Consider the following 23,422-nt stretch of genomic DNA (forward strand, 5'->3'; position numbering starts at 1 on the left):
TTGTGACTTTCGAAATATGATTTCTTGCCATAGCCGGCCAAATTGATCAATACCAGGCCACAAGGAGTAGGAGCAGAAGTAGACCATTTAGCTCATCAGGTCTGCTCTAATTAGATCGTGCCTGATTTGATAATCCTCAGCTCTCCTTTCCTGCCTCTTCCCAATATCCTTGATTCCCTTACTGATTCAAATTCTATCTCAGTCTTTGCATGAACTGTACTACCCAGCCTCGCCAGCCTTGAGTGGGTAAGGAATTCCATAGATTCTCTATTCTCTGAGAGAAGAAATTTCTCCACGTCTCTGTCCTAAATAGATGACCCTTCATTCTGATATTATGCCATCTGGTCCTATACTCTCCCACAATGAGAATAAACCATTCTATACTTTCAAATCCTGTAAGAATCTTGTATGTTTCAATTAGATTGCCGTTCTAAACACCTATGAGTATAGGCCCAACTTATTTAATTTCTCCTCATAAAATAATCCTTCCATATCCAAGATCAGCCGAATGAATCTCCTTTTTGGCTGTCTTCATTGTCAGTTTATCTTTTCTTAGATAAGAAGACCAAAATTGTTCACGGTATTTCAACTGGAGTGGTCAAAGGGAACATGACTGTAGTACAAGAAAGATCAAAAAACGCAAAGGGTGGTAGGAATAATGTAGGGAATTATAGACCAGTGAGTCTCGGTGCTGGGAAACCACTGGAGAAAATTCTGAAGGAGAGAATTAATCTCTACTTAGAGAGGAAAAGTTAATCGGGGTTAGTCAGTGTGGCTTTATCAGAGGGAGATCGTGCCTAACTAATCTGATCGAATCTTTTTGAGGTGGTGACCAAGCGTGTAGAGAAGGGTCGTGCAGTTGATGTGAATTTCATATAAATTATAGCACTTAAGAAGGTTCCACATAGGAGACTGATGAAGAAGGTAAAACACATAGGATCCAGGGTAACTTGGCAGGTTGGAGCCAAAATTGGCTTAGTGCTCTGTAACAGAAGGTGATGTAAGAAGGCTGTTAATGTGACTGGAGGTTGGTGTTCCTTATTCTTCGTGCTGTATATAAAAGATACAGAAGAAAATGTAGGAGGAATGATAAGTTTGCAGATGACATGCGGTTTGGCTGGGTGGTTGACAGTGCAGAAGAAGGTCTTAGGTTACAGGATGACATAGACAGATTGATCAGATAGGCAGATCAGGGACAAATGCAATTTAACACTGATAAGTGTGAGGTGATGCACTTTAGAAGGTACGAGCCAAGGGAGTACTCAATGAATATCAAGGCACTAGGAAGTGAATAGACCCATGAAGATGGATATGAGGTTAATATGATAGTCAAGAGGGCAGTCCCTGCTATAGGAAGGATGTTGTGAAACTTGAAACGGTTCGGAAAAGATTTACAAGGATGTTGCCCAGGGTTGGAGGAAGGGTTTGAGCTATAGGGAGAGGCTGAATGGGCTGGATAGGGTGAAGAGGTCTTTTCCCCGGGGAGTCCAAAACTACAGGGCATAGGTTTAATGTGAGAGGGGAAAATTTTAAAAAGGACCTAAAGGGCAACTTTTTCACGCAGAGGGTGGTGCATGTATGGAACAAGCTACCAGAGGAAGTGGTGGAGGCTGGTACAATTACAACATTTAAAAGGCAGAGATGGTAAGCACTGCAGATGCTGGAGTCAGAGATAACACGTTGTGGAGCTGGAGGAACACATGTCGGGCAGCATCAGAGGAGCAGGAAGGTTGATGTTTCGAGTCGGGACCCTTTTTCAAAAACTCGAAACATCAACTTTCCTGTTCTTCTGATGCTGCCTGACCTGCTGTGTTCTTCCAGCTCCACACAAGATTTAAAAGGCATCTGAATGAGTATATGAATAGGAAGGGTTTAGAGGGATATGGGCCAAATGCTGGCAAATGGGACTAGATTAATTTAGGATATCTGGTTGGCATGGATAGGTTGGACTGAAGGTTCTGTTTCCATGCTGTACATCTCTGTAACTGTATAAACAGGACACCTGACTTATCAGCCACAGGATAGGTTATAAAAGCAAGGAGGTTATATTGAAGTTGTATGGGACTTTGGTTAAGCCACAGCTGGAATACTGTGTGCAGTCCTGGTTTTCGAACTATAGGAAAGATATGGTTGTACTAGAGGGGGTGTGAAGGAGATTTACCAGGATGTTACCTGAAATGAAGCAGTTTAGCTATGAAGAGAGGCTGGATAAGCTCAGATTGTTTTCTTCAGAGCAGAGAAGACTGAGGAGGACCTGAAAGTGGTTAAGATTGAGGGGCATGGGCAGGATGCATAGAAAGAAACTGTTTCCAGTGGCTGAAGGATCAATAACAAGAGAGCATATTTTTAAGGTCAAAGAAAGGAGGTTCAGAGGAAAATTGAGGAACGTCTTCTCACCCAGTGGTGGTGGGAATCTGAATGCACTACCTGAAACAGTAGTTGAGGTGGGAAACTTCCCATCTTTGTAAAAAATACTTGGGTGAGCGCTTAGAACATACAAACCCTACAGCATTCAAACAGGCCATTAGGCCCATCAAATCCACACCAACCCTCCAAACAGACCCACCTCAGCCCTGCATTTCCCATGGCTAATTCACCTAGCCTGCACATCCCTGGACACTATAGAAAATTTACCATGGCCAATCCCCACCTAACCTGCATATCTTTGGACTGTGGGAGGAAACTGGAGCACCCAGAGGAAACCCATGCAGACACGGGGAGAATATGCAAACTCCACATAGACAGCTATCTAAGGCTGGAATCGAACCCAGGTACCTGGCACTGTGAGACAGCAGTGCTAACCACTGAGCCACCGTGCCATGCAGACTTGGCAACTGTTGTGCGGAATGCCTACATTCTACTTGAAAGGTCATAACATTCAATAGTATGGGCCAAGTCTTGGAAGACGGGAATAAGATTTAAAGTAGTTTTGTTGGTGCAAGATCAATGAGCTGAAGGGTCTTTTCTGTATTGTATGATTACAATGATTTCTATGATTTTAAGTACTGGGGCTGTTTAGTATAGCACCTGCAGTGAATGTAATTCCCAGAGAAAAAGTGGAACCTGGAGAATCAAGGGCTAAGTATTGAGAATTTTTGAGGGTGTCCTAAGAGATCAGTGGAGAAGGGCTGAAAATAGCGAGGGACCTGTGGAGGTGCGTGGAGCTGGGAACATAGCACGTGCCTTGGAGTGCCCTGAATTGTAAAGTGGAGAGCAATGCTACTGCTCTTGGTTGTCAAGTAGAACATACAGCAAGAAGCGGGAGTAGGCATTTCGGCCTCTCAGGCATGTTCTTCCATTTAATAAGATCATGGCTGATCTAATCATAATCTCAAATCTACATTCTGGTCTACCCGCGATATCCTTTCACCTTGTTTGCTAAGAATCTATCCTAACCTCTGCCTTAAATCGTATGAGATTTCTTAGAGTTTGGCACCAAATGAAATGCTTGTTCAGAGAGTCAGTGCTGACACGATGGGACAAATGGGCGCCTCTTGTGCTCTAATAGTTCTGTGCCTTAAACTTTTACATTATTGGTAACTGAAGATAGATTTTGACAGTTCATGATTGACCTATTGTCTGATGTAATCTTTTCTGTTCTAAGATATTAGTTTGACACTTGTAAAACATGAATTGGATTATCGTTATTTTTTCTTTTAGCTTAGTTTCTACATTCCTCAATTGTAGTTCTCACCATGTAAGTTTCAGTGTAGGGCATTCATTTTAGCAAGGGCATTTTAGCCATGATTGCTTAATGTAAAGTCTATCATCTTTTATGTGTGTAATATTAATTACTTTGATCTATGATTTAATAAACATGTTAGCTGTATTTTATAACAGTATAAGTCAATTGACTTTGAGGTGAATTATTCAAGTGTGACAGTGTAAACCTTCAGAAATTATTTCGGAACATTTCAATGTCCTTAATTCAATTTGTTTTCTTTTAGTTCTAATTTTGTCATGTATTGGAAATATTTTGTAAATTTGTCCTTTCTTGTACCTGTAAATGTTCATAGATCTTAAAATGCATCAGTCAGCTGGAACTGGCCCAGTTAATAGGGACTGGAGTAAAAGCACGTTATATTTCTGGAACAGTTCGAGGTCGGGAAGGATCAGTTTCTGGATCCAGAGACCAAACAGCTGATGAATTTTTAAGTTTGGGCCTGGGTAAGTTGATTTTCTTCGTCAGTTTATGCTTGGAGTAAATTTGCACCATGGCCAAGTCTCGATGTTTCCTTTAAAATGTTACTGCTGTGTGAAGCCAGCTTTTTCAATGCTCAACAACTTTAACTCTGTGTACTTGCCTGCGATCACCGTATTTAACATGGAGCAAGACTTAAAGGCTTCCATATGGCCCAGCATCTGTGCAGGTTCTTGGGAACATGGATTATGGTGGGTCCTTTGCCTATCAAATTCAGCACACTGAAACAACGTATGTAATGCAACCCTTTGCGTTTTTAGTGGTTGTCCATCACTGGTCTAACATTCCAAGTTCTCATTTATTTTCATATGCAGCCCCTTCTGGAATAAATCCCCAGGCACCAAAATCTTATCCCTGCTCTCTTCATTTTGTCTTGGCCCTCAACATTCATGTCTTCACTTAGTTTTCCTATAAACAGTGAGATGTGTCATTTGATACTAGAAATCATAAAAGAGGTTTCCAGTTCATTCCATCAGTATGCTTTCTGACAAACCAAATATCAGACTGGAAGTGGAAAAGGAACTGAATTGGAGGAATGGTTCAATAACGTGGCGTGAAAGAAAGGCTTGCATTTGTGCAGCATTTTCTTAAGCGTTCAGGCCACCCTAAAGTCAGATAAAAGTGCTGCCAGATGGAGTTTAATTTACACAAATGTGAGGTGCTGCATCTTAGTAAGGCAAATCAGGGCAGGATGTGTAGACTTAATGATAAGATCCTGAGGAGTGTTGCCAAACAAAGAGGCCTTGGAGAGCAGCTGCATAGTTCCTTGAAAGTAGAGTCGCAGGTAGACAGGATAGTGAAGAAGGCATTTGGTATGCTTGCCTTTTTTGGTCAGTGCATTAAGTATAGGAGTTGGGAGGTCATGTTGCACCTAAACAGGACATTGGTTAGGCTACTTTTGAAATGCTGTGTTCACGTCTGGTCTCCCAGCTGTGGGAAAGATGTTGTGAAACTTGAAAGGGTTCAGAAAAGCTTTACAAGAATGTTGCTAGGTTTAGAGGATTTGAACTATAAAAAGAAGCTGAAATAGGCTGGGGCTATTTTCCCTGGACCGTCGGAGGCTGAGGGGTGACCTTAGAAGTTTATAAAATCATGAGGGGCATGGATAGGGTGAATAGTCAAGGTTCTTTTCCTAGGGTAGGGAAGTCCAAAATTAGAGGGCATAGGTTTAGGATGAGAGGGGAAAGATTTAAAAGGGATCCAAGGATCAACTTTTTCACGCAGAGGGTGGTGCATGTATGAAATGAGCTGCCAGAGGAAATGGGTGGAGACTGGTGTAATTCCAACACTTAAAAGGCATCTGGATGAGTATATGAATAGGAAGTGTTTAGGGGTTATTGGTCAAATGCTGGCAAATTGGACCAGATTTACTTAGGATGTCTGGTTGGCAGAGGAGTTGGACTGAAGAGTCTGTTTCCATGCCGTATGGTTCTATGATTCTATAATCATTCAGTTGCTTTAAATTTTGCAGTAGAAACTATTTAACATGTATAGAGAATCTGCAGCAGAGAACATACATTTTTGCATGTTTAGTTATGTCCTGTTGCCATTAAAACATTTAATCTGGACTTGCCTCATTCTCTTTAGATTTGATCTGAGAAACCCAAATTGAGGCATTTAAAAATTTCCATTCTGGCTATTAATTCTTAAATTTAACATTTTTATTTTAATTATATTGTTTTTTGCAATTCTCCATAATTGCTTCTTCTGTCTAGAATTGTTTACACATACAGATTGCGTCTTGTGTTACAATGTAAAAATTTGCACTAGAGCAAATAAAAACACTGAAAAAATTAATCCAGTAGTGTTTGTTTCAATGCCTACTCAGGCACTCTTGTCGGTGGGACTGTGGACCGAAAGCAAATAGCCAGTATCCAGGAGTCTATTGGTGAGACGAGCTCTCAGAGTGTTGTTGTTGCAGTTGACAGGTAAGACCAATTTTATTTCAAATGTCCATTTTGTGGTTCTTTTTGGTTTACTTTGTCCGACTTCTGCTTTGACTTTCATTTACAATTTCATGTTGCTTTATTGTAGGAGTACCCTGTCCTTAGCAAAAAATAATTTAATTATAATTAATTTATGTTGCATTTTTAACATAATAAAACATCACAACGTACTTCGTTAGGATGCTATCAAACAGAATTTCACTAAGCTGCAGCATATTAGGACAGATGACCAAAAACTTGGTCAAAGAGGCAGATTTCAAGGAGCATCTTGAAAGACAAGGGTGATAAGAGTAGCAAGCTATTTTGAGATGGATTTACAGATCTTGGTCTGTTGAGGTTTAGGATGTATTGATGGTAACAATGTAAATTTCGGCATCAACGTGGCAAAGCTACAGCACAGGATTACTTGTGTTCCAAACAGAAGAGGAGGAATGCAATAGCTAGGGTGATCCCTCAACTAATAAATCAGCTCGAAGTTCTGAGGTCTGTCTCATCCAGTCATGCGTGGTGCTGAACAGCTAAACAAAACACTCGAGGAGGGTGCTTACTAATATTCTCATCCTCACTGACAGGGCCCAGGAAGTCAGTGTAAAAGACAATGCAGAAACATTTGCAAATATCTTCAGTCAGAAGTACCAAGTGGACGGTCCATCTCAGCCTCCTCCTGAGGTCCCCATCATCAAAGATACCAGCCTTCAATCAATTCAGTTTATTCCTAGTGATATCAAGAAAAAAATTGAAGACAATGTTCTAGTATTTGTACTGAAGACATCTGTTCCAGAACTAGCTGTGTCCTTATCCAAGCTGATGTGAAAAATTACTCCAGTTTGTCTTGTCCACAAAAAGCAAAATAACTCCAACCTGGCCAATTACTGCCTGGTACATTTACTCTGTCATCTGCAAAGGGTTGAAACTGTTATTGACAGTGCTACCAAATGACATTTGTGTTCTTTTAGACGACTGAATACCTGATCTCATTACAGCCTTGGCTCAAATATAGTCAAAAGTGCTGAATTTAAGAGGGGAAATAGGGAAGATATCAAGGCAGATTTGACAGGATGTGGCATCAAGGACTCCTAGCAAAAGTATAGTCAATGGGAATTGATGACAAAACTCTCTGCTGGTTTGAATTATAATGACCACAAAAGATGGTTTTAGTTGTTGGAATCGTCTCAGCCACAAGACGTCACTGCAGGGTTGATAAGTGGCAAGTGACATTGATGCCACATGACTGCCAGGTAATGACCATCTCCAACAAGAGAGAATCCAACTATCAACCTTTGACATTCAATGGCATTGCCATTGCTAAATCCCTACTCTCAACAACCTGGTAATTAATAATGGGCAGAAACTGAACAGGACCAACCATGTAAATGCAGATGAGAAGCTGGGACTGCTGCAGCAAGTAACTCACCTCCTGACTCCCCAAAGCCTGTCCATCGTCTGCAAGACTCAAGTCACCAGTGTGATGGATTATTCCCCACTTGCCTGGATGACTGCAGCTCCAACAACACTTAAGCTCAACACCATCCAGGAGAAAGCAATCTGCTTAATTGGCACCTTTTCAACTCTTACAATTTGCATTCTGATCACCACAGATGTACAATGACAGCAGTATGTACCATCTGCAAGGTTTGTTGTAAAACTCACCATGACTAATTAGACAGCACCTTTCAAACCTGTGACCTGTACCACCTGGAAGGACAAGGCCAGCAGATACATGGGAAGAGTACTATCTGCAAGTTCTCCTCCAAACTACATACCATCCTGACTTGGAGCTATATCACTCTTCCTTTACTGTTTGGAAGTCAAAATCCTGGAGCACACTCCCTAACAGCACTGTGGCCATCCTTGTACATCATGGATTGCTGTGATTCAAGAAGACACTAGACTGCTATCTTCTCGAGGGCAAATAAAGATAGCAATGAACTCTTATTGTGTGAATGAACAAGTAAAAGAATGGTACAGAACAGAAGGTAGCCATTCTACCTGTTGTGGGTGCTAGCTTTTTGAAAGATGTACCTAGTAACTTCATCGTCCCACAATTCTGTCAAATGCCTGCAGTTTTCCCTATTTCACATAATAAGCCAGTTTTCTTTTCTGAGTTATTATTGAATCTGATTCCACTATTATGCGGTAGTGCAATCAAGTTGCTGAACGTTTAAAAAACAATTACTCTGGAGACTCTGCCTTGGAGCAAGATAACATCAATAGACTTCTACATATTAAAACCATTAGTGAAAATGGGAATAGTGCAGTAACATGGTTAAGATGGAGGAAATCAACCATGGCCTCATTGAAAGGTGGGGCAAACTCAAAGGGCTAAATAGCCTATTGCTGCTCCTACTTGCCACATTTTAATGTTTTCATTTCACTGCTGATTCTTTTATTTTAATTCTCTGTCCACTGGTTACCAACCCTCTACCACTGGAGACAGTTTTTCCTGTTTTTTGTTCTGTCATAATTCTTCATGATATTGGTCACATTACCTTCCCTGTGCAAGAGCAGCCCCAATTTCTCTCATCTCTTCAGTCAGTGAGCTGTTCATACCTAGTAGCATTGTAGTAAGCCACCTTTTTGCCATATCTAAGTTTATTGTCATCCTTAATGTTTGACATTCACAATTAGTCACAGAACACAATACAGTCAGCCAATTTTTGATAAGAGTTCTGAGGAAGGGTCACTGGACCCGAAACGTTAACTCTGATTTTTCTTCACAGATGCTGCCAGACCTGTGGAGCTTTTCCAGTACCTTCTATTTTTGTTCAGTGTTTTATAAAGGTTTTGCATCTCTTCCTTTATTTGCTTAGTAACTCTATTTATCAAGTCAAGGGCCCTTAATACCTATTAATAGGTTTTGCAATTTGTCTTGCTGTTTTCAAAGATTTGTATGCAGACATTCTCTGACATCTCTGTCCTTGCATTCCCTATAAGATTGTACCATCTATTTTCTACAGTCTCTCCTCATTCCTTGTACAGATGCTGCAGCACTCAGTTTTTCCAAAACTTTGTTTTTATTTCTGTCTTCATCGTTTTTGAGTTGGAAACATACTAATCAAGAAGGTTAAAATAAAACAAAACAAAGAACTGCAGCTGCTGGAAATTTGAAACAAAAACAAAAATTGCTGGAGAAACTCAACAGGTCTGCAAGAAAGCAGAGTTAACATTTCGAATCTGGTGACTCTTTGGCACGAATAATCACCAGACACGAAACATTAACTCTATTTTTCTTCCCACAGGTGCTGCCAAACCTGCTGAATTTCTGTAATCAAGAAAGTTCTCTTGTATGAGTTTAAGGAAATCATCCACTTCTTTTCCTATATACTTCCTCAGCCAATATTAGGTTAATTGAAGTCAGTTAACACCATAGTAAATTTTGCCTGCTGTGTCCTTTTTCCAGTATTTGATGACCTATGATGCACGTGATTGAGAGCCATGTGTGTATTTCATGTGTAATGTTCAAAATGAAAAATCTACCTTTTGCATTCTAGAATTTTCACAGGATCTACAAGACTTGATGGAAATGCTATTGGTATGTGCTGACTATCAATATTTTTAATATTTACGTGTTAGTTTACTCTACTGGCACATTAGATAACAAATTGTAGTTATTTTTGATTTGCAGTTGATTTTGTACGCTGGCTTTGTGCTGTTTCCATGGATGAGTTAGCCTCACCAACACATCCACGAATGTTCAGTCTACAGAAGATAGTTGAGATATCTTATTACAACATGGGGCGAATAAGGCTACAATGGTCCAGAATATGGGAGGTCATTGGAGACCATTTCAATAAGGTAATTTCCTGAAAGTAATTTGATCGATCATGAGCTTATTTTAGGTCTGCTTATTTACTTATCCAAATGAAGAAATGTTTTAGGATGTTTACATAATTATTTAGTACTTGTGGTTTCTAAGCTCAAGTGTTGATGCAAAATATTCATATTTTAAATTATATTTGGGCATGGTCATGTTTATTATGTATAGATTTTTGTACACCAGTGTTTATACACTCAGAAAAGCTACAGCTGGTCTTGTACTCTTCACATTTATAAATGGTATTGAGGGGGAGCTTTGAATGCTTAATGTGTCTTACATTCCTTGTCCCAGATTAACCTCCTATTCCCTCATAATACTTGATATTTAATTTTAAGATTTTTTAGGTATCAGCACTTATTTTAACTAAAGTAACCAATATTGAAAATTGAATTTTATTTTAAGTTTTTTGTTCCTCAGTGCTTTTGACCTTTTTGTCACCTGATCTCACACTCTCTTGTCTGTGGTCTTTCGTAACATAATTTTTTCTGTTATGTCCCCCATTGAGGCCAGTAATTTTTAAAGAGAAAATTGAGCTTGCAATTATAAAAGAAGAGAAGAGCTAGGAGCAGGTGTAGGCATTTCAACCCCTCGAGCCTGCTCCACCATTTAATACGATCACGGCTGATCTCATTTTGGCCTCGTTCCTCTTTACATCCTGTTCTCCTTCACCCTTAAACCCATTACTATTTAAAAATTCGTCTATCTCCTTAAATTTACTCAATGTCCTGGCATTCACCGCAGTCTGAGGTAGTGAATCCCACAGATTCACAACTGAAAGAATAACATCAATTTTAGGCCTACAACTGTTCATAATATTCTAGCTGTGATCTGACTAATGGCTTGTGTGGTCTTAGCAAGGCTTCTGTACTCTTGTACTCCATTCCCTTTGAAATAAAGGCTACCATTCCGTTTGTTTTCCTATTACCCACTGCTTTTAAATGCTGGCTTTTTGCAATTCATGGACAAGGACTCCCAAATCCCCATGTTCAGTAGCTTTCTGATTTTCTATTTATAGTAAGCCAACTTATCATCATCGCCACCACCTAACTTTAGCCCCAGAATTTTTTACCCTTTTCCCTACTGCTGTAGTTTTGCCATACATCCTAATCTACCCTCTAGAGAACAGTTCTCCTCTACCCTGGTCCATTACCTTCATCGTTTAACCTTCAATTGAGTTTGTTTGCAGTATCACAATAGACTCTCTAATCAGATTGAAATATTCCATGTCATTACTGAAATGCAAATTTATTTTGTTCAACATATTTAATTTTCTCATATGGGTTTATAATATTTAGTTGATAAAATCAAACCACTCAATAGACTTTGATTAAAGTAGATTTTTTTTATAGTGTTATGAATTTTGTATTGCCCATCTGTTATTAGGTTGGCTGTAATCCCAATGAAGATGTTGCCATTTTTGCAGTAGACTCTCTGAGGCAGTTATCAATGAAATTCTTAGAGAAAGGAGAACTTGCTAACTTCAGGTTTCAGAAGGATTTCTTGAGACCATTTGAACACATAATGAAAAAGAACAGGTAAATTTACAAGCAAACAAGATCTTCTTTAAAAAAAAGTTTCCTTTCTGTAGTCAAATTTCAATTTCATCCAGAAATTCTATAGGAACTATTGTAAAAGATAAGCAGTAATAAAAATGTCTCATGTTTGAAAAGTCCAGTGTTACGTATTTTTATTTGCTGTATAATTAGTATAATTTCTAAATAATTTAACAAGCAAGGTAAATTGTTGAGGATGGCATTTTTCTTATGATATTTGTATACAAAAATTGTGTCCACCTTCTGTAATTTTCAGCAAAGGTATTTTAGATTATGTACTTGGAAATCATGTTTCGTAAAAGTAGGGTAGATGTTCAGGTTAGTTTAAATAATTTACAGTTCAAGCAATTTATATAAGAATGTATATTCACCATATGCCTGTTGACTCTACAGCTACTTATGTTAAGTGCATTCATTTGTATTCTTAAAAAACTTTTTCTTTAAACGTGAAGATCACCAACAATCCGAGATATGGTGGTTCGGTGTATAGCTCAGATGGTTAACTCACAGGCTGGCAATATTCGTTCTGGGTGGAAGAATATTTTCTCTGTCTTTCACCTGGCAGCCTCCGATCAAGATGAAAGTATAGTAGAACTAGCATTTCAAACCACGGGACACATTGTCAGTGAGTATATTTTCAGTATAATTCAGTGTATGAAATTTTGAAAGTGTGATTCATTTAACCATGATTTTTTAAAATAAATACTGACCCCTCAATCTAAAGTTAAAATTTAAAATGGACAAGAGTGCATACCTTTTTTGAACTGCTGTATACAAAGGAGAACCATCTTACTTAAAGACTTGTTGTTTACCTCTCACAGTCTTGTACCTTGTCTAACAGCTAAGTAATTTTCTATGCCCTTTCCATGAAAACAAAGTATCATGGAAAGTTTATGTTGGGTGAATGAAGTCACTTTTATCTGAGAGATCTAGACCTTGATGCACATCGCATTGATCCCAGTTTGACCAGTCAGAGTACAACCTCACTCTTGACGTGTATCCCTCATTTACTGCATACTGCTGATACCTGTTACAGCTGTGCAACTTGTTCTTGACATCGAGGGCATAGCAATGCAGAGAGTTGATGCAAATATTAATCTCATAATGAAAATCTGACTTCGACAATAAATTCATGATAGAATATAAAATTACTTGTATGACGTGATAGTTTTTGATTTTTCATCAGTAATTCTTGGTAATTTAATATTCAATAAAGATAAGAAATACAAATACATTTAATTGTTATCAGCAGTATTGAACCAATTTAAATAATCCAATTCTTCACCTTTGAACTCATTGCTTCTCTTCATCTCGTCTTTTAGTATCTTAACTCATGAGAATCTCCAATTGTCATTGCCATATTTTGGGAATTGGTGATGTAGTGGTCATGTCAGTAGACTAATAATTTAAAGGACCACGCTAATGTTCTGGAGGCATAGGTTCAGATCCCTCCACTGCACCTAGTGGAGTTTAAACTCAATTAATCAGTCGAGAACGTAAGGCTGATAATCATGACCATTTCAAATATCACCAATCGCTATTCTAGTTCTGTCACGTATTTTATGAAATCTGCTATCCTTGTCCAATATTGCATACTTGTGACTCCAGATCCGCAGTAATGTGATTGACTTGAAACTGCTGCCCCCCTAGTATGCCAGTACAGTTGGAGATGAGCAGCAGATGCTGGGCTTGCCACTGCTACCCAAGTTCCATGAAAGAACAAAAGATACAATTGCCTATTTTATAAATAAAAGATCCAGTTAGGAAAAAATTGCTTGCAGTATATATCTATATAACCCAATATAATTATTAGCTTGTGTTGATTTCATACCTTTCCAAATCCCTGTGCCCACATATGTAACTTGTCACATTGTAATTTCCCCTGCTGCAAGTTGCTTTCATTTCTCATCTTTGCTACAAAACCCTAGCGTTACAATCATGTCCATTTCTGTACTTTACAAATTGTTCTAGGTTTTGGTTAAAGTATTGTACAAGGATGGAATATGTACTTGAAAATAGGATCTTAGGCTCTTGCATATATCTGTGTGCCCCGATCTAAATATGCCGTGTCTTTTAACTCCATGCTTTGCCTGAGGTCGGCAATCAGATTGAACTCTATGCAGTCGGATTTTTCTTTCTTGTTGAAATGGAAATTCTCATCTTTTGAAATGTAAAATTTGAAATTCATTGTCATGTGCCATTATGAAACGCCATTAAATGAAATGTTTAATCTAAGAATTATAGTTTAATTGTTAATAAAGCTTTAGGAATCTTGTCTTAAAGCAAATTTGATCTGGGATAGTAACAGACAATTAGTAAACGGGATTTAAAATTTGACCTCATTCACAAAGTAAACTCAGAAGGCTACAGGATAGTACCAATGAAGAATATACTACAAATAGGATGGGTTATCACTGTAGTCTTCTCCAAGTAATAAACAATGTAGGCTTCAGCTGTGTATCATAAAGTCCAACCATAAATCAGGTTTAATGAGAAGTTAAGCAAAACTTTAAATAAAACTCAGATTTTACTCAACTCAATTCCTGCTTAAGAATACAACTGTTCAAAGTTCAAGTAGATCGCAAGGAAACAGGTTACAGCAGATATTTATGGGGTAGAAGTTATATCTTGAGCATCAATGTTATAGTATTCTAAGGGCCTCAGTTAGTTAACTGCCTTCTGAGGTAGTTCTCTTGACTTTGAAATTCAAACTTGGACTAGTGAAGTGCATCTCAACAGCCCAGATAATAAAGGTAGTGCGCAAGTGAATTGATTTGGCTGATATAATAGCTAACAAAGTGATGGACAAATATGAAATGGAAAAATATCTGTAAAGCAGAAGTTAAATGGCCCAAGTGCAACCAGTATGGAGATAAAGAATATGTTAAGACGTGTGATGCTGAAGCACTGTCTTGCAAGAAAGCTTATATTTTCAAATGTGCATAGTTGTTTGATATAACATTGTATAGCTAATACAATGAAAGCATGCCTGCAGATTGTTTTGCAGAGCTAGTTGTTAATTTGCATTTCATGTTTGATGATTAGAATCAAAGGAGACTGGCAATTAATGCCCTTCTGTGAATGGAGGGTGATAGCCAATATGACATTTTATGTTGTGCAGATGAATTAGTTGATATATTTTGAAGATTAAGAAAAGTTTATACAAGCTGAATATATCAACAGAAACAATGTTACTTCTGATCCTCAGAACAAACCCTGCTGTTTTCTTTGCAAGTGTAATCAAACTTTTAATTCACAATGATTAAGCTTTAGTCGATATTGACTGTTTAGATCATAACGTGGGTTTCCAATCAAAAATCACTTGTTAATTCAAAATTCAGTTAATAATGAGTTTTAGTATACTTCATCTTTACAAATTTTATATTTTGAAATTATTTTCACAGTGAATGTATTTGCAAAGTATTTTCCAGCAACAATAGATTCCTTTCAAGATGCAGTGAAATGTTTGTCAGAATTTGCCTGCAATGCTGCTTTTCCTGATACAAGTATGGAAGCAATCCGCCTCATTCGTCATTGTGCAAAATATGTTTCAGAGAGACCACAGGTGAAACATTGGTTACTATATATTTAGATTATTTATATATTTCTGGTGGAAATGTTGAAACATAATCTATTGAAAATTGCAATATGATGTAGCTAATCGTGTGAAAATGTTCAACATTGCATCAGTGAGTTGGCAGTAGTTATTGCATCTTTTTTATTAGATCCTATCTGAGGAAGATGGTGTGGATTTCAGGACTAGTTTGGAGAGGGAAGTGGGAATAGAATAGTATCGATGAAAAGATATTCTTTCACATTACCATTTTTCATTGTGTTTGGAGCGCAAAGTTTCCCAAACACTGTTCAGGATTGGTGTTTTCACAAGTAAAGTTATTTTAATTTCAAAATATATTACAGGCATTCAAAGAATACACCAGTGATGATATGAATGTAGCTGCTGAAGATAGAGTATGGGTGAGAGGATGGTTTCCAATTCTGTTCGAGTTGTCATGCATAATTAACAGATGCAAATTAGATGTAAGAACTCGGTAAGAATCTGTCTTCTCTGAGTAATGAAGCAGTATTTTCAACAATGCTGTGTGCAATGAAATAATAAAGTCGATAGGCAGCATATATTTTTCATTTCAATGTTTTATATATGGTATAGCTATTTAAATGTTTTATTGTGAATTTTTATTTATTGTATACCTCGCTTGTAAACTGCTTTGTGTATTTTTATCAATTTTAACTTTCCCCTTGACTTCAATTATCTATATTGATTACCATTTTAAATCATATTATTACAAAGAATAAAAATCAAACAGCAGAAGTAATGTTAACCAAAAATGGTTTTGAATTATACCAGTATTTGAAAAGTTGGGCCTTTTCTCTGTTTCAGAATGTTTTGTTGTCCTGCCTCAGAACTATTCTTGTTCAGCTGAGGTATGGGAGACCATGTAATGCAGAATTGGAATCTCACAAACCTAATCTGAACATTAGTGAACTGAAGCTGCTTTCGTAGTTGTGCTGGTGGGATGTGCTGTTGCTTCCTGAAATTGTTGGTCTTGTGCACCTTCCAGATTCAGTGTGGATACTGTCCACATAGACTTTGTTTAAACAAAAACTGGGCTGCCAGTTTTAATGAGTGCAGCATGTTTTTACTGGGGTTGCTGCCACCTCTACAAGGGAGGGGTTTGATATCTTTTTAAGTACAGATCAATTACATAGGTTTTGGAAAATTAAGGTCAAATTTAGTACTCAGGCTTATTTGTTCAGCAGCATTGTGACCTATTTAAGCTGTCAGTAAATGTATAGCTTAATGTTCATTTTGAATCCGTTTTAAAAGATACCTAATGAAAAGTATTCAGTACATAATAAATACTTTTATTTACGATAATGTTTGTTTGGGATTTGGTTAAATATTAAATGTAGACCTGATATTATACCATGATCCGCTGGCACTATTTTGAAGGGGCGGAAACATCGCAGCGGTATTATCTCTGGACAAGTAATCCAGAGATCTAGGTAATGTTCTGGGGACTTGAGCTCAAATCTCACCACCGTATGATGGTGAAATTTGGACTCAATAAAAATCTGGCATTTAAAGCTTAACAATAACCATGAAACGATTGTTGATTGTTATTAAAACAAAATTCTAGTTAATCTGTGTCCATTAGGGAAGAAAAACTGCTGCCCTTACCTGCTCTGGTCTACATGTGCCTCCAGACCCATAGCAATGTGCTTAACTGCCCCCAGCAAGTCATTCAGTTGTATTAATTTCTTGAAAGCCTCAAAAAAAAAACAAATGAAACTGGGCGTTTCACTTGAATCAACCTTGGCGCTGGAAATGACAAACTCAGCCCCGTCATTCCTACAAAGTCTTTCTTAAAGATAACTGGAGACTAGAGCCAAAGTTTGAGAGCTATCTCACATACTAGAAAGAGTGAATTGCCCTGGGCATTCACAGCTTGTCTCTGGACCCCATGAGGTCTCATGCCATTGGGAAAAAAAAAGCTTGGGTGAGGAAACCTCCTGTTGATTACCTCCGTGTACCCTCACCCTCTTCACCATCCACCCTGTCACTGCACCCCCATGTTGAAACACTACTTGGAGGAAGCACTGAGAATGTACTGAGAGGGATTTCAGTGTCTCTCATCAAGAATGACTGCGCGTCACTATTACTGCTTGAGCTGATTGATTTCTAAAGGTCATAGGTGCTAGGCTGGTTTGCTGACAAACAAGAGGGTAGAATGTATATGACCTCATCTTCCCCAGTCTGCCTTCTACAGTGGCATCTGTCCACAAAAATACTGGTAATAGTGACCACTGCACAGTATTTGTGGAGACGAACTCCCATCTTCACATTGAAGATTACCCTCCATTGTGTGATCTGGCACTCACACCCAGTTTACTGCGGTAATGAAGACTGGCCCAGCCATATCATATGAATGGATTAAAAGAACAATTAACAGTCTAGTCTTTACAAAATACTCAAATTGGACAGGGAGGTTGTTTAATTTGGAAGGGTGGCGATCCGAGGCTATTAAACAATAAGCCAATGGCTATTAGCACCACCAGTATTGTAGCTTTTTTGTAGGTTCTGCTACATTGCTCTGGCATATGACATATGGGATGTACAACTAATTTTATTGTCATATATGATGTTCGCTCTCTAGTTAAGGTCTCTACACAGATAGAAGGATATTGCTGAGAAATGTTCAGGATTGGCATGATGCAACCTGTTGTTTTATCCTGCTGCAGGGGATTAACTGTGATGTTTGAAATAATGAAAACTTATGGTCATACTTTTGAGAAGCACTGGTGGCAGGATCTCTTCAGGATAGTTTTCAGGATCTTTGACAATATGAAACTTCCAGAACAGCAGACTGAGGTAAGGAGTTGCAGTTACTCTTGAGTGTAATGAAACTGAGCTGCACAAGATATTAGATCAGATGATTAAATATATTCATTTTACAATGGTGATCTATAGGGATAACCATTAATAGGCAGGTACAATGCAACAAGAACAGTGAGATATTATAGTTGTGGGTGACTGTTTGAAGTTTGGGTTACAATATTAACATCAGAATATTTTTATTTTTCAGAAAGCTGAGTGGATGACCACCACTTGTAACCATGCACTTTATGCTATTTGTGACGTATTCACGCAGTACTTTGAAGTACTCAATGACATCCTCTTGGATGATATATTTGCACAGTTATATTGGTGTGTACAGCAAGGTAAGGTTAACAGAGAAATGTTTTAACAAGTACAAGCAGTGCAGTTTTTGCTACCTTACCTGCTAAGATTTTGTTTTAAATGAACAAATATATGTTAAGATTTTATATAATACACTGCAATACAGCACAGCACAGGAACAGGCCTTTCGGCCCACCAAGTCTGCGCCAATTCCCAGTCCTTAGTTAGACAAGCTACTTACTACCCACACGCACTTTCTGTCCCTCAGTTTGCTTCACTTCATTCTGGCTGATTAAGATGGTCATGCAGTTGGTGAAATTTTGCAGGTGACCATCCAGCCTGTAGGAAAATAAATTCTTGGGTTGAAGCCTGAATTTACACAGCAACTATGTTTTCAGTTCAAAATGTTATCACTTGGACCAAAGCTAAAACAGTAATGTTAATTCAGAGTCAGTACCTAACATTGCTTTGCAATGAATCAATATGAAACTTCCTGTTTCCTGTGCTTTTTTGTAGAGGTACTCAAATTGCCTTAAAACTCAGCTGTATTATTAAATTGCTGAGAAGTCTTTTATTAATAATGCTATTAATAATTTTTTTTCCTCAGATAATGAACAGCTGGCTCGATCTGGTACTAATTGTCTGGAGAATGTTGTCATTCTCAATGGGGAAAAGTTTTTGCCAGAAACTTGGGACAAAACTTGCAACTGTATGTTGGACATCTTCAAGACTACAATTCCTCATGCGTAAGATGGAAAAAAAATCCTTTAATTTTTTTTTCACAAAGCAATTTATGTGATAAATTTTATAGCAAAACTTTAAAAATTAATAACGCATTTTGTAAAGTACCACTACTTAAAGGTTCCAATACAATATTAGGTTCCTATGATATTTTAGTAAAAGAAAATGTACTAGTACAGTCTCAAGTGTCTGAAACCTTTAAATGTTGGGTTTTACAGATTTCACTGTTCCTGTGCAATTTCCTCCCTTTTCCACTTCTGAATAAGTCAATGTCATGGATATATATTGTTCCCATTAGCTAGTTAATGTGGATGTTATAGCCTAGTAGTATTGTCATTGGACTGTAAATGCAGAGACCCAGGTAATGTTCTTAGGGGCAGCTCAGTGCTTACTGCTGTCTCAAAGCACCAGGGACCCATCTTCAATTCCAGCCTTGGGTGACTGTGTGGAGTTTGCACCATGCCTGTGTGCATTTCCTCCCACAGTCCAAAGATGTGCAGGTTAGGTGGATTGGCCATGTTAAATTGCCCATAGTGTCTAGGGATATGCAGGCTAGGTGGATTAGCCATGGGAAACGTGGGGTTGCAGGAATAACGTCGGGGTGGGTCTGAGTGGGATGCTGTTCGGAGGATCAGTGCAGACTTGATAGATAAATGGCCTGTTTTTGCACTGTAGGGATTCTGTGATTTAAGATCACAGAATTGTTATGGTGCACAAACAAGTAGGCCATTTGGCCCATTGTGCCTGCGCTGACTCTTCAAATCGGCATCATTACCTAGTGCCAGTGTCCTGCTTTTTTTTTTTGCACATTGTTTGAAGTCTATGCTCTCTTATTCTTCTACAATAAAACAATGAACTATGGATGCTAGAGATCTGAAACAAACAAAAACAAAAATTTCTGGAGAAACTCATCAAGTCTGGCTGCATCTATGAAGAGAAAGCAGACTTAATGTTTCAAATCCACTGACCCTGAAGAACGGTCACTGTCAAAACATTAGTTCTGTTTCCTTTTACAAGTGGGAACAGCTTCTACCCCTCTATTCTATCTAGCTCATTCATGATTTTAAAAACCTTTATCAAATTTCTCCTGAGCCCTCTCCAAGGGGAACAGTCCCAACTTATTCACTCTGCTCTCATAACCCAAGTTCCTCATTCCTGGAGCCTGTAGCTGTTCACCCTTGATGTGAGCAGTTAGAGTTAGCGCTTTATGCAATCATGGTTGCTTCTCAACCAAACTCAATGTTGCTATCAGTGTACCTTGGAATGAACTTTTACACTTCCTACACTTTTTGTATGGAAATCATGAGCCAGTTTTCCTGTACCTAACCCAGATGTTTTCAGATCAATTATAAAACAATTATCCCCAACTAGCTAAAATCAAATTACTCAGCCAGGGTGGGGATTGAACCTAATATTGCTTTGATCTGTAGATCAGATCCTCATTGGAATGTCATATATGAATTTCATTGTGATAGTAGTTCGGCAGGCTGTATGTCCTATCAACTTGTAAACAATTGAAAGGATAATTTATATTCAGTAGAGTACAAACTGCACTCAACCAGCCCCTGTTGGCAAAACTCAGAACAAACTCCAGTATAATGTGCAACATTAAATGTGATTCCACAAACAAATAACACTTGCTGAGCAATTCTGAGTGTGATGAGAATTACCCTAAAAACCAAATCAAGATCATTGGTCAGGCTCTCGATGTGGTTCATTTAACTTGCTAGATAAACACATAAATGCAGAGAGCTATCCTGCACAGGATAAAGGAACATGTCCAAGCATTGTGACTTTTTTCTCTAGCTAAACAAAAGCATGAGGGCAATGTTTTCCAAGATCATTCTCTCTGGCAGCACCTCAACCAATCAGAGTTGAGGGTGCAGTCAACACTCCTCTTGTGCAGTTTAAGTTGTTGCTCCCTTTGAAATGGAGGATTCTTGCATCTGTCATAAATGAAAGCAAGAAGCTTTGACAGTATGTCTGTTTCAGTAATATTAAAGTTCTCTACTACCAAAAAGATTTTACTTTGGTGAAATGGTGCAACCCCAACCCCGTTGAAGGTGCCAATTGGATTTGATGCGTGCCGCTTGCAATATAGTCACCTGAGCTTAATGGTTGGTAGAAGCAGGCTGTGAAGTTTTACACAGTTGTAATTTGACCTTAAGCAAATTTGCAAAATTTTCAATGTATTTCCTGATTTAATCCACATTTTGCAAACTGAATTGGGCAAAGCTTATGAATCCTAAATGTGTAATACATTGGAATATTAATACAGTTTCATGGCATGTTTGGATCCAGGTTGATTTCCTCTTCTCTGATCATATGTTGATAGTTTCCACCCAGTTTATTCTGCCAAGTGTGGAAATTCTTGTTGGTGTTGGAGAAGGTTGACCTCCCTAAGAGGATGGGTAAAGTGAGGGAGAAAATTAATCTGATAGAGTAAGGCTTACATGCATGAGGCTAATACTCTTCAAATAAAGCTTTAAAATATATTTGCAAAACTTCATTTTGTGTTGTTTCCTCCTTTTCAAGTCTGTCAACGTTAAAGCTAGTGCCTACATTGCCATCTAGGCAGTTTATCTGGATAACTCAGTACATCTAGTATTAGGAGATAGGGCCTTCCTTGTTTGTACAGCTTAGTGTCACACCGGCTAGTTCATTTACCCATTGAACTATTACTACATCCTATCTCAAATAGGACATTTCATGCTGTTAAAAGTTACTATTTGCCAATAATGCATCACCTGATAGATATGACATTTTGGCTAATAGTCACATAATTTCCAGTTTGATCATATCATTCATTGAATTTAGTAGACACATTAAATGATAGAAGATCAATTTGCATTTCACTTTGATTTGGAATTTTGCAGGAATGACAACATTTGTATAGGCAACAACATTGGCCTTAGAAATATTGTGACACAATTGTGAAAATTCCTGTATTTCATGATTCAGATTTTGTCTAAATTCTGAATTTTAGATTTAAATGATATAATATAAACTTGAATAAATAATGCTAAAATGCCAGTTCATATTGTACGTGAGCTAAATTAACGGAGTCTATTTCTGTCGTGGGAGCATTGTTTAAAATTTATTTTTCAAGTGCTACAGAATACATTTTCAATAATTTATGTATTTTAGATTATTATCATGGCGACCCTCTCAGGCTGAAAGTGATTCTTCTTTACATGCTGATGCTGGAGAAAAACAGTTGGTATGCATTTCATTATTTCCTTACTTAACATACTGGTTTGAACTTGGAAAGAGAACGTTGCTGATAACCGATTTTTAAAATATTGACATGGGCTGCAGCTCCCCCTACCCCCACATCTGACCTGAAGAAAGGTAACACCCGAAATGTTGCCTTCTGCTTTCTTCCAGATGCTGCCTGGCTTGCTGTGTTCTTCCAGCCTCCTGTTTGTCTACCTTGGATTCCAGCATCTGCAGTTTCTTTTGTCTCTAACCAAGTTTATATCACTGCAAAGTCTCTTCAAAGGATGCCCACTTTGAAGAAGTTCTCTGCCTCCCTGAGATGTGAACTCAGTGAGTCCTGTTCTCACTGCCATACTGCTGTGACCTCTTCAGCCAAGTGAGACAAAGCTTCACCTGCATCTCCCCCAACCTAGTCTATTGCATCCGGTGCTACCGATGAGGTCTTCTCTACATCGGTGAGACCAAAATGTGTACTAGGTGACTGTTTCACTGAGCATCTTCGCCTGGCCTGTAACAGCCAACCTAACCGCCTATTTCAACTCCTCACCCCACTCCTCGTCCGACATATCCGTCCTCAGCCTCCTGCAGTGTCGCAGCGATTCGGAACACAAGTTTGAAGAAGAACAACATCTTGTCTTCTGCCTGGGCACCCTACAGCCTGGAGGACTCAACATTGAGTTTTCCAATTTCAATAACGTTCCCAACCATCCCACCCGGCTCCTCTTCCAGCCTCTCTTCCCTTCCATTCCACCTTCTGACCCTCCCTTTCAACCACCAACCAGATTCATCCCTCCCATCGACCAACCAGGTCGTACCTAGTACCAGTGTCCATGTATCGCCACCATTCCACCTCCACTGTCCCCACCTCTTTATCTGCAGCTCCCCCTACCCCCACATCCAGTCCTCAATAAGGGTTATACCCGAAACATTGACTTCTCCTTTCCTCCAGATGCTGCCCGGTTTGCTGTGTTCTTCCAGCCTCCTGTTTGACTACCTTGGATTCCAGCATCTGCAGTTTTTTGTCTCTTCAAAACTATCTTGGGTGTTTTGATAGTAATGTAAGAAAAAGAACAGTACAGCACAGGAACAGGCCCCTTGGCCCACTGTATTGTGCCGAAAATGATGCCAAATTAAACTAATCTCTTCTGCCTGTCCATGGTACATATTCCTCTATCTAACGGCTCCACCAATACCCCTGGCAGTGCATTCCAGATGTGTACCACTGTGTAAAAGAATTTGTCCCTC

General features: G+C 38.5%; 2 protein-coding genes across 2 annotated transcripts in view; one reads left to right on the plus strand and one right to left on the minus strand.

Annotated features, from left to right (window-relative positions):
- Nucleotides 1-87, minus strand: part of LOC109938402 (centrosome and spindle pole associated protein 1-like) — a 12,157-nt gene extending 12,070 nt beyond the window's left edge. The window contains exon 1 of the mRNA XM_048595685.1: nucleotides 29-87. Coding sequence (XP_048451642.1) covers nucleotides 29-87 — 59 coding nt within the window. The remainder of the gene's footprint in view (nucleotides 1-28) is intronic.
- A 522-nt stretch (nucleotides 88-609) lies between these two features.
- Nucleotides 610-23,422, plus strand: part of LOC109938403 (brefeldin A-inhibited guanine nucleotide-exchange protein 1-like) — a 37,998-nt gene continuing 15,185 nt past the window's right edge. The window contains exons 1-13 of the mRNA XM_020536808.2: nucleotides 610-678; nucleotides 4,017-4,167; nucleotides 6,030-6,129; nucleotides 9,639-9,679; nucleotides 9,773-9,942; nucleotides 11,348-11,499; nucleotides 11,970-12,142; nucleotides 14,922-15,082; nucleotides 15,436-15,566; nucleotides 17,779-17,908; nucleotides 18,123-18,258; nucleotides 18,825-18,963; nucleotides 22,106-22,178. Coding sequence (XP_020392397.2) covers nucleotides 610-678; nucleotides 4,017-4,167; nucleotides 6,030-6,129; nucleotides 9,639-9,679; nucleotides 9,773-9,942; nucleotides 11,348-11,499; nucleotides 11,970-12,142; nucleotides 14,922-15,082; nucleotides 15,436-15,566; nucleotides 17,779-17,908; nucleotides 18,123-18,258; nucleotides 18,825-18,963; nucleotides 22,106-22,178 — 1,626 coding nt within the window. The remainder of the gene's footprint in view (nucleotides 679-4,016; nucleotides 4,168-6,029; nucleotides 6,130-9,638; nucleotides 9,680-9,772; nucleotides 9,943-11,347; nucleotides 11,500-11,969; nucleotides 12,143-14,921; nucleotides 15,083-15,435; nucleotides 15,567-17,778; nucleotides 17,909-18,122; nucleotides 18,259-18,824; nucleotides 18,964-22,105; nucleotides 22,179-23,422) is intronic.

Source organism: Rhincodon typus, chromosome 4, assembly GCF_021869965.1.
Source record: "Rhincodon typus isolate 14 chromosome 4, sRhiTyp1.1, whole genome shotgun sequence".
Classification (NCBI taxonomy): Eukaryota; Metazoa; Chordata; class Chondrichthyes; order Orectolobiformes; family Rhincodontidae; genus Rhincodon; species Rhincodon typus.